The sequence below is a fragment of the Rutidosis leptorrhynchoides genome, chromosome 7 (assembly GCF_046630445.1).
Source record: "Rutidosis leptorrhynchoides isolate AG116_Rl617_1_P2 chromosome 7, CSIRO_AGI_Rlap_v1, whole genome shotgun sequence".
In the NCBI taxonomy this organism is placed as follows: domain Eukaryota; kingdom Viridiplantae; phylum Streptophyta; class Magnoliopsida; order Asterales; family Asteraceae; genus Rutidosis; species Rutidosis leptorrhynchoides.
In genome coordinates this window covers 322,394,847-322,405,895 of record NC_092339.1, presented here as the reverse complement: position 1 = coordinate 322,405,895, position 11,049 = coordinate 322,394,847, and the positions used below count along the sequence as shown (strand labels likewise).

The 11,049-nt window shown below is 33.1% G+C and overlaps 2 protein-coding genes across 2 annotated transcripts; both read right to left on the bottom strand.

Annotated features, from left to right (window-relative positions):
• Positions 1-599: 599 nt before the first annotated feature.
• On the bottom strand, positions 600-2,745 carry LOC139860237 (uncharacterized mitochondrial protein AtMg00810-like). Its single transcript, XM_071849006.1, has 2 exons — positions 1,983-2,745; positions 600-715 (listed from the first exon to the last, which is right to left on the bottom strand). The coding sequence occupies exons 1-2, from the start codon at positions 2,743-2,745 to the stop codon at positions 600-602; spliced, it is 879 nt and encodes a 292-aa protein (XP_071705107.1).
• Positions 2,746-5,900: 3,155 nt separating this feature from the next.
• LOC139860236 (uncharacterized) lies at positions 5,901-6,452 on the bottom strand. Its single transcript, XM_071849005.1, has one exon. It carries the CDS (start codon positions 6,450-6,452, stop codon positions 5,901-5,903), a length of 552 nt encoding a protein of 183 aa, XP_071705106.1.
• Positions 6,453-11,049: the final 4,597 nt, after the last annotated feature.

Sequence of the window (11,049 nt, the reverse complement as noted above, 5' to 3'; positions counted from 1 at the left end):
ACTTCGTAAACTTACGCACTCGCCAAGTGTACTTTTAGGGGGTGTTATTTACGTTAAGTTAGTTACCAAGTGCCCACGGTTATACATATACTTTTCATACTGTTTTGAAACACTGAAATCTCGTGGCCTACCTTACGTTACTGTTATACTTAAACTATAGCTCACCAACCTTTGTGTTGACGTTTTTAAGCATGTTTTTATCAGGTGCTTAAGGTTTGATTGCTTCCGCTGTAGTTGCCATGCTTTGTAGACTTCCGCTGCGCTTATTAGAGATGTCTTCACATAAAACGTTTATTTTGCATTCAAACTTTATTACTTTTGAACAATGAATTTGTAACGACCTATGGATCACGTACTATTATTATCGCCTTCTATTCGTAGAGGCTCATTATCGTATGTTAAGCATTTGACGTTGGTTATGACATCACCTTTTCTTATGAATGCAAACTTATTTTAAAACAGCATACAGTATTTGACCTTGTAATGATCCTGTTGTTGATGATTCATACACGATGGTTTTGTACGGGGCGTCACACACACTCTTTCGAAGATAACGGCTAAGTGCAATTTTTTATGTAAGAATGCAAAAGCTCTCCTATTTAGAGCTTCCTGTTAGGATTGTAAATGTATAGTGATAGTTGAAGGGATAACCTCATATGCCATTTCTGTAACTTTCTCATTGTAACTTTTTCTTTTAGTAATGAAATATGTTTGCCTTACAAAAAAAAAAAAAAAAAAAAAAAAAAAAAAAAAAAAACTCTACATTTTTTTCATAAGCTACTATAAGTAGTTATTTTTTTAAGAGTTTATGAGTTTCATAAGCTCTACTTTTTATGTCTATCAAATAAAGTTTATGACTTGAAGTTTATTAAATTCATAAGGTTAAACTCATATAAGCTATTATAAGCTTCAAGAAGTTAGTGTGCCAAACACACGTAAAGCAAAAAACTTTTCTAATCAGAATTAAAGAAGTTGAAAATGTATCATTTGTTTATTTGCAATAAAATAACCACTCACTCTAATAAAATAATAACCTTTCACCAAGCCTTTATTTCAATGTTTTTGTTCAGATAAAAAGATGTGATTTGGAAAAAAAAGATTTAATGTTCTTGAGTTTTCTATTGACGGAAAAATGAATAAATTGAAAATATTTATGTATAATTTTCTCTAGAGCAGTTTTTTTCAAAGTTAAATGGATCTCACTTCATTTTCTTTCATTTCTAGCTCTTCACTTCATTTCCTTTCTTTCGTCAAAAATTCGAGAACATAACGTAACTCGATGTATGATTATTTATGCATAAATATAATTTTTATTGACAACTTAAAGCTTGTAATTAGAAAAATGCAAAACATAATTAGAAGTGTTTTTAACTTTTTGTTAACTTATTATTATACACATACATCACATGTTTATAAATATTGGAAAACATAGGATGAATAGCTATAACATACGTAATATTTTAACTCTACATTATAATATAATTTTGATAATGATACGCATATTGGATAAAACATACAGTATGCTTAAAATCTTAAATACAACCTACTATAAACGGTAGATGCCACCTAGTTAGCACATGACCAGTGCACAACATAATTCATTAGAGTCAGGACTAACAAAATTATGAATTTGGCATAATCGCCATGAATTTCATTGATGAAGATAAAATGTTTCTACAGTGTAAATGAAGAAGAATACAACTCTTTTATACTATCTCTATGTCTATCCGCTAACTACCACTAACTACTAACTAAATTGTAACTAACTCTTTAACAACCAATAATACATATTTAGTGAATAAATTAAATGCAATTACAAATAATAAAATGCCTTTGTCTCTTCATGTATTGTGATGAAAGTGAGTTGACCACAACTTTGACTTTGTGATTTGCTTCATCTTCAAATATCTCTTTACCCCCCCCCCCCCCCCCCCCGGAAGTTGGCAATGTGTATAGATCACATATGCCAAACTTGTAGATACAAGTATGAAATGGAGCTTTGCTGAGTGGCTTGGTGAGAACATCCGCAATTTGTGCTGCAGAAGGGATGAAATGAATGGAAAGTTGACCAGCTTTGACTTTATCCCTGACAAAGTGGCAGTCAATTTTAATTTGTTTGGTCCTTGCATGTTGTACAGGATTTGCTGCTAAGGCTATTGTGGAGGCATTGTCACAGAAAATAGGGACAAGTGTGGTAGTAGGAACATGTAGGTCATGTAATAAACTCTGTAGCCATGTTATTTCACAAGTGCAGTCTACAAGTGCCCTATACTCTACTTCAGTGGATGATCTAGATACCACAGTTTGCTTTTTGGATTGCCAGGAAATTAAACAAGAACCCAAGTAAATACAGTAACCTGTAACAGACCTTCTAGAAGTAGAACATTTGGCCCAATCACTATCACAGTAGGCCTGTAAAGATAGTGAAGTATGTTGTGGAAAGTGTAAGCCTTGTCCAGGAGACACCTTGATGTATCTAAGTACTTTGTATAAAGCTTGAAAATGACTTGTTTTAGGAGATTGACTAAACTGACTGAGTATTTGAGCTGCAAAGTACAAGTCAGGCCTGGTGATAGTGAGGTAAATTAGTTTGCCAACAATTGTTCTGTATTGAGTAGCATCAGGTAAAGGTTCACCAATGTTGTCTGTGAGATTAATGGTTGGATCTAAAGGGATATTAGATGGCTTTTCATCAAGTATACCAGCTAAGTGAAGAAGTTCCAAGGCATATTTCCTTTGTGACATTGTAATACCTTGTGAGTTTCTAAAGAATTCAATCCCTAGATAGTAATGTATGGAACCAAGGTCTTTGATGCTATAATTTTATCAAACTATTGTTTAACATCGGAAATGAGTGAGGGATTGTTACCAGTAAGAAGCAAGTCATCAACATAGATGACAAGGGCCAAAAAGTTGGTACCCTTATTGTATGTGAGCAAAGCGGTATCTGCATAGCTCTGCTTAAACCCATAAGATATCAGAAAATCAGTGAGTTTAGTAAACCATTGTCTATTAGCATGTTTCAAACCATATAAAGACTTTTGTAATTTATAAACAAAGTTTGGTGGAACAGATTTGGTGTATCCCTGTGGTATGTGCATATAGACTACTTCATTTAGATCACCATGGAGAAATGCATTATTGACATCTAGTTGTTCAATTTCCCAATCATGGTGAACTGCAGTTGCAATTAGTGCCCTAACTGTTACCATTTTTGCAACAGGTGCAAAGGTTTCTTTATAATCTGTTCCTTCTTTTTGAGTGAAGCCTTTTGCTACTAATCTTGCTTTGAACCTTTACACATAACAATCTGAGTTGAATTTGATTCTGTAAACCCGCTTGCAGCCAATGGCAGTTTTATTTGTGGGTAGTGGTGTAATTGTCCAGGTATTATTGGATTCAAGGGCTTGCAGCTCTTTTGTCATTGCTTCAACCCATTTTACATGTTTAGATGCTTGTGTATAGGAATGTGGTTCCACAAGGGAATTGATAGTGCAGATGAGACGTCTAGTGGTAGGAGAGATAATGTTTGAGTAATTAATGTATTTAGAGTGATGGAATTTTGAAATGGAACTTACTTTTGATTTTGGAAATGTGCAATGATAGTCTTTGTATTTAGTTGGAATTGTGTGTGATATGGTAGACGTTCTTTTGGTGAGTTAAATAGGAGTGGAAGTGTGGACACTATTAGGGTTAGAGTCAGTGTTGAGTTGAGGATTGGTTGGAGATGTATTGTGTCTTGTGGATGTAGAAGTATTAGTTGGAGAATGGTCATTGATATTTGGATTTGGTGAAGATTGAGGTGATTGGGTAGGATTTGTTAATGAAGGTGAAGATGTTTGAGTTATATTGGTGGATGGAGCTTGATTTATGTTTTGAATTGTTTCAGAACGAGGTATAGGTACAGATGTAGGTATTATTTCAGATGTGGTGGAAGATGGGAGTTTGGATTTAAATGGAAAGATGTTTTCATTGAATAAGACATTCCTGCTTGTGAAGACTTTGTGATTTTGGAGATCATAGAGTATGTAACCTTTTTGTGTGGTGGAGTAGGCAAGTAGGACAGAAGGAATGGATCTGTATTGAAATTTGTCTGTTGAATGTGTGTGTGCATAGGCTTGACAACCAATGATTATGAGATGTGAGATGTCAGGGGTTGTGTTGTAGAGTAGTTCATATGGGCTTTTGTGTTGAAGAGGTTTGGTCGGTAATCTGTTGATGAGATAGGTGGCTGTGAGGATACAGTGTCCCCAAAGATGAATTGGAATCTCATATTGAAATCTTATAGCCCTTGTTATTTCCAAAAGTTGTTTGTGTTTTCTTTCCACCCTTGCATTTTGTTGTAGTGTGTATGGACAGCTTGTTTGGTGTATGATTCCATTTTGGTTGAAAAATGCATTTAGAGTTTGATTTAGGAATTCTGTTCCATTATCTGTTCTTATAGTTTTGATAGATGTTTGAAAGTGATTTTTGATGTAGGTATGGAATGTTTTTATGTGTTGAATAGCATGATGTTTGCTAGGTAACAAATAGTTCCATATGGCGCTAGACTAGTCATCATCAATGGTGAGAAAGTAAGTACAATTATTCATTGTTTTGTGTTTGTAAGGACCCCACATGTCCAAATGTACAAGTGAGAATGCAGAAGATGCATGAGAATTACTAACAGAAAAAAGGTAGTGAGTGTTGTTTTGATGAAGGACAGATATTGCAACTAGCAGTTGTGTATGTACATTTTATTACAGAATGTAAAGGTTTGATAGACTTCATGACTTGAAAGGATGGATGTCCAAGTCTGGAATGCCATAGAGTAGTTTCATCAGTTGTGGATGTGGTGAGCTGGTTTGTGATGTGACTGGAAGCCTTAGGTTGTTGATGAATCACATAAAGACCATTACAGAGGGTTCCATGTGCAATCATCTTGTTGTGGTCCTAAAAATAGCATGATAGAGGTGTGAATAGTACAAATAAGGGAATGTGTTGACCTAGTTTGCTTACAGAGAGTAAGTTATATGAAAAACTAGGTATGTAGAATACATCATGAAGGATTATGTTTTGGTTAATGGTGACAGAACCAATTGTGGTTACAGAGGTGTTATGACCACTGGGTAAAGTGACAAGAATAGGTGTGTGGCTATTGTGAATATTGTGCATATTTGATAGAGAGGTGGATATGTGGTCTGTGGCACCACTATCCACTACCCAAACATCTTTAACATGTGCAATAAGTGAAGCAATAAACCTGTATTTCTGTGATGAAATGTGTGATGCAATGAGTTTATGAGTTCTTGCTGATGTGCCAGGTTCAGTGTCTCATTGAGAATTCTGCATCATGATTAACACTTGATTTAGCAGGTTTTGTAACTAATCCATCCTAGCATTCATTGCCATTTCAGTGTTGTCACCATTTGTGCTTACCAAGTTGATACTCTTTGATGGTGTGGTGTATTGAGGTGGTGTCTTATTTGGTGGTGTGTACTTGCCATGTAATGGATGACCAACTGGATATCCTACAATCTTATAGCACTCTTCCTTTTGATGCCCTTCTAAACCACAATTACCACAGAAGATTTCTTTCTTGAATCTACTATTTATTTCATGTTGTCCATTAGCTGTTGAGGTCCTCTTAGGGTTCCATCTTGAGGTGTTGCTGTTGTTAAACCTGTTGTATTGTGAAGAGCTTGAGTTGTTGTATTGACCTTGTGCAGAGAGTGCAACAGATATGCTAGGTTTAGTAGTTATGGAATCCCTTTGCCTTTCTTCTTGCCTAATCATTCCACAGGCCTTGTTTACATTCGGTAGAGGCTGCATTAATAAGATTTGTCCTCTGATATTTGAGTAACACTCATCAAGTCCCATCAAGAACTACATGAGCCTTTTCCTTTGATCGCTTTCTATGTTCAGTTTTCCATTTTCACAGTAAATACACAAGTGCACGTATATGGTGCCTCTATAGCATCAATTTCATCCCAATATCCTTTAAGTGTGTGATAGTATACCTCAATTGAACATTGATTCTGTTTGAGTTGTGCAATTTTGTTAGACAATTGATAGATTCTGTGGCCATCAAGCTGAGAGTATTGCTCCTGAAGCTCCTTCCATAGTTCACTTGCAGTGTTGACAAAATTGAGTGAGTTACTGATCTGGTCCGTTATCGTATTAAGTATCCATGATATAATCATGTCATTGTTCCTCTCCCATAGTGCTCTTGTTCTTGAATTAGTTTCTGGTTCAGCAAGTTCACCTGTAACGATCTTCAGTTTGTTCTTTGCATTTAAGGCAATCATCATAGATCGCTTCCATGAGCCATAGTTATCGGAACCAGTAAGCTTCTTTGATATGAGAATCAAGCCTGGATGATCGTTTTGATGAAGAAATAGCGGATGATTGGGTGAATTATGGTCCTCTTCAGTGAGATTTTCAGTTGAATTGTGAGTATTATTGATCGACATGATTTGATTTGAGTTAGGTTAAGGATTTCAGTTGCGAAATTGACAAATTAGGGTTTTCAATTTCCTGAAGATGAGTGATGAAGATGATCATTTTATATGATGTTTGGTGAATCGGATAGAAAGAAGATCGAATCACTGATTGTGATTCCGCTCTAATACCATAACAAGATTATGAATTTGGCATAATCGCCATAAATTTCATTGATGAAGATAAAATGTTTCTACAGTGTAAATGAAGAAGAATACAACTCTTTTATACTATCCCTATGTCTATCAGCTAACTACCACTAACTACTAACTAATTTGTAACTAACTCTCTAACAACCAATAATACATACTTAGTAAATAAATTAAATGCAATTACAATTAATAAAAAGCCTTTGTCTCTTCATGTATTGTGATGAAAGTGAGTTGACCATAGCTTTAACTTTGTGATTTGCTTCATCTTCATATATCTCTTTAAGAACCGACTACTAGGCGGGAACTGTCGCAATGTTCTCGGGTAACAGAAGGCTGACATCACAATAAAAGTGCGTTAACTAACATACAAGTGTGAAACGCCTCACGGTTCACGTATGACGACAGTGTTTACACTTAAGCCCGGTGCACGTCAGTGTTTACACGTAAGCCCAGTAGAAATTCAGTAATATACGTAAGCTCATCACAGGGCAGTGTGCATGTGTGTCATCAGTGTGTCACGTAAGCCTGACATAATAACATTAAAAGGCTTTAGCCCAACTCCCAATGTTTGGTCAAACCCATAATAGAATGACACGTCATAATGGTCATACTCATGACAATACAAACCATAAGGCTTGCCTATAATTATGTTGTTTTAATTCTCAAGACACACAAGTCACGTCATAATCATTAATAGATGATACTTTCTCTTTTTAAGTATTCTCTCACAACTCAACTCAGTAACTCAGTCACTCAATCCATATCCGAGTCGAATGCATCCATATAGGTTGTGCGCATTGGGAATTTGGTAGCTGACCCTAACAATAATTTGTGACATACCGCAATCACATAACCCACAAAAAATAGACCAATTAGCTAAAGCATAAAAAATAATAAAGATAAATGGCACAAATATTTAATGTGGTTATATCTCAACTTCAAACACAGAGAAGAGTTTAGTCAACAGGCGCAAACCATAGAATTTTCACTAATAATTTCTTTCCATGTTTAAAGATCTCTGATCAATCCATAATTAGCGATGTTACTTAATTACGAATTGAGTGCAATAAGAATGTAATGGAGGATGGAATGTTTGATGATTATTTTGGGCCCCGATGATCGTCTTTCACTTTAACTATCAAGTGATCAACCACCCCGACCCGGTCTTGATTGTTAATTAGCTTAATTCACCTTTGCGCGGTGTAAAAATCCCTTGGGCAAGATCACAAGTGGAAATTACAAAGGCTTAGGCAAAATGGCAGAGAATCAACAACCCATAAATGAGAGGCCAAGCTCTCTATTTATAGTGTTCGAGATAACCGCGATCCTCGGATTGCTTATCCTTCCGCAAAAACTCAGTGGATTGAACCGCAGTCCCCGATTAGTGCGGAAACATAGCTGCTATGCTTATTTTCAGCGGATACTTCATGACTTTGCATTATAATCCGCATAACTTTGCTCTTGGCTTTTGGCAAATAAAATATACATATACAATGCTATGTATATGATCAAGTCCCCCCAGTTTATTATGATACACTTTCGCGAAGCAAATATATCATGATAAACTCCATGAATTCGCCGTTAACCTGACCACTATCCGCATTGAAACATATTTCGCGTTATCTTTGTTACCGTTATAACAGTCAATGTTACCGTTTGAATTATCTCAATAGATAATTAACATAATTAACCCCGTTGCCTATATATATTGTGATCTGAAATCATAAATTCACTACTCATTTTTCCAAAATATCAAAAAATTTCTCAATTCGTCAGTCAATCTTTATCATTTTAGTCATTACTTGCAGCTCTTATTTAATTTTAAATGAAGATTAACGAGTTAGATAGGAAGGCTGATCCAAAAACCCTGATCACCAAACTATTAACAAGCCCGGAAGCTAAATCATCATCATCAAAAGAAAAGCAACCCATTCCAATCGTCGACTTAACCTCCAAATCTCCCTATACAAAGCCGAGCTCTACCAAGCGGCCGTTACAAACACCGCCGTCTTCGCAAAGCAAAAAACATAAGCAACAGGAGACCCCCCCTCACGATAATCCATTTATATCGGTACACGAAGGGGACCAGCAAACTGGTATATTGCGGATTGTTATTGCATATGTAAAATATACATTATTTTTATTTCGCCGACTAACCAACGATGTTATTTTGCAGGCGATTCTTCTGGTGATCCTATCTTTCCAAGCCCGAACACTCTTGATCAAATCTGAAATGACCCGTTCATATACATTATAAACGGTTCACAATAGTTGATTACATTGCGAGGTATTTGACCTCTATATGATACATTTTACAAACATTGCACTCGTTTTTAAAAGACAAAATTTCTTTACATCGAAAATTGACAGGCATGCATACCATTTCATAATATCCACTATCCAACTATAAATTGATTTAATAATAATCTTTGATAAACTCAATGACTCGAATGCAACGTTCTTCGAAATATGCTATGAAAGACTCCAAGTAATATCTTTAAAATGAGCAAATGCACAGCGGAAGATTTCTTTAACACTTGAGAATAAACATGCTTTAAAGTGTCAACCAAAAGGTTGGTGAGTTCATTAGTTTATCATAATCATTTATTTCCATCATTTTAATAGACCACAAGAATTTCATTTACAGTTCTCATAAATATACGTCCCATGCATAGAGACAAAAATAATCATTCATATGGTGAACACCTGGTAACCGACATTAACTAGATACATATAAGAATATCCCCTATCATTCCGGGATCCTCCTTCGGACATGATATAAATTTCGAAGTACTAAAGCATCCAGTACTTTGGATGGGGTTTGTTAGGCCCAATAGATCTATCTTTAGGATTCGCGTCAATTAGGGTGTCTGTTCCCTAATTCTTAGATTACCAGACTTTAATAAAAAGGGGCATATTCGATTTCGATAATTCAACCATAGAATGTAGTTTCAATTACTTGTGTCTATTTCGTCAAACATTTATAAAAGCGCATGTATTCTCAGTCCCAAAAATATAAAGGGTAAAAAGGCAAATGAAACTCACCATACTGTATTTCGTAGTAAAAATACATATAACGTCATTGAACAAGTGCAAGGTTGGCCTCGGATTCACGAACCTAAATTAATTATATATAATTATGTGTTGGTCAATATTTGTCTAACAAATTAGGCCAAGTCATAGTGTACCACAATCCTAATGCTCGAGAGTAATATGCAAAAGTCAACAAAAGTAAATTTGACTCAAAATAATATCCAAAAATCTATACATGATTAATATATAGTTTAAATATCGTCGTTTTATATTTTTAAATATTTTTAAAAGATTTATTAGAGTAAATAATATAATTTATTTATTAATAAATAAAATTTTATATTAAATTTATATAATATAATATACTTTTATATATATTAAGTAATAAAATTTATAGGGTTCATTTAATATCATAAAGATAATATGATAGGTATTATTAAAGTAAGTTATTACACGTAGTAAAATATGTTTGTATCACATATTTATTTGATAAAATAATATCTATAATGATAGTAAGTAAAAGTTGTATTATTTTGTAATAATAATTATTATTATAAAAATATCAATATTTATAATTACTAAGATGACATTATGATAAAACGATAATTCTAATTATGATAACTTTAATATTTACGATAATTTTTAATATTATCTTTAAAATAATAATTCTATTTAAAATAATAATAATAATGATATTTTATAGTAACAATGATATTTCTATTAAAATGATAATTTTTGTTAAAATGATAGTTTTAATACTAACGATATTTTTAATAATAATAGTAATGATAAAAATAATAAGAACGATAATTTTATCTAAATCAATATCTTATAATATTTTAATTTCATCATGATATTCTTACTCATTATTTCCTAATCGTTTCGTTTAATAGCTTTTAATCGTCTTTTATATCGTGTTCATAATAATGATAATAATAGTAATCAAAATAATTAGGTGTTACAAATATTTGTTTTAATTACACTAATATTAATAATGATGGTTACTATAACATTTTTAACGATAATACTAATAATTATCTTAATGATAATATAGTAATAATAATAATAACAATGACAATATCCATTTTTAAATAATGATATATATATTAATAATGATAATAATAATAATAATACTAATAATAATAATAATAATAATAATAATAATAATAATAATAATTGGATAATAATAATAATAATACTAATTATAACTTTAACGATAATAACGATAGTAATAATAAAAAAAATAACAATTTTTAATGATAAATCCCTTTTATTGATAAAGATAATAATAATGATAATAATAAGATAAAACTAGAACGACGATAAAAAACGACGATAATAATAATCATTTTTAATAAAAATATCGAAAATTCAATTGATTATA

What these genes read in the sequence shown, in the direction of transcription:
- LOC139860236 (XM_071849005.1), bottom strand. Translation starts at nt 6,452, where the DNA reads ATGTCGATCAATAATACTCACAATTCAACTGAAAATCTCACTGAAGAG.
- LOC139860237 (XM_071849006.1), bottom strand. Translation starts at nt 2,745, where the DNA reads ATGTCACAAAGGAAATATGCCTTGGAACTTCTTCACTTAGCTGGTATA. An exon ending in CAAAGCTCCATTTCATACTT is followed by an intron (nt 716 to 1,982) that starts GTATCTACAAGT and finishes TTTTTTTGTAAG; the next exon opens with GCAAACATATTTCATTACTA.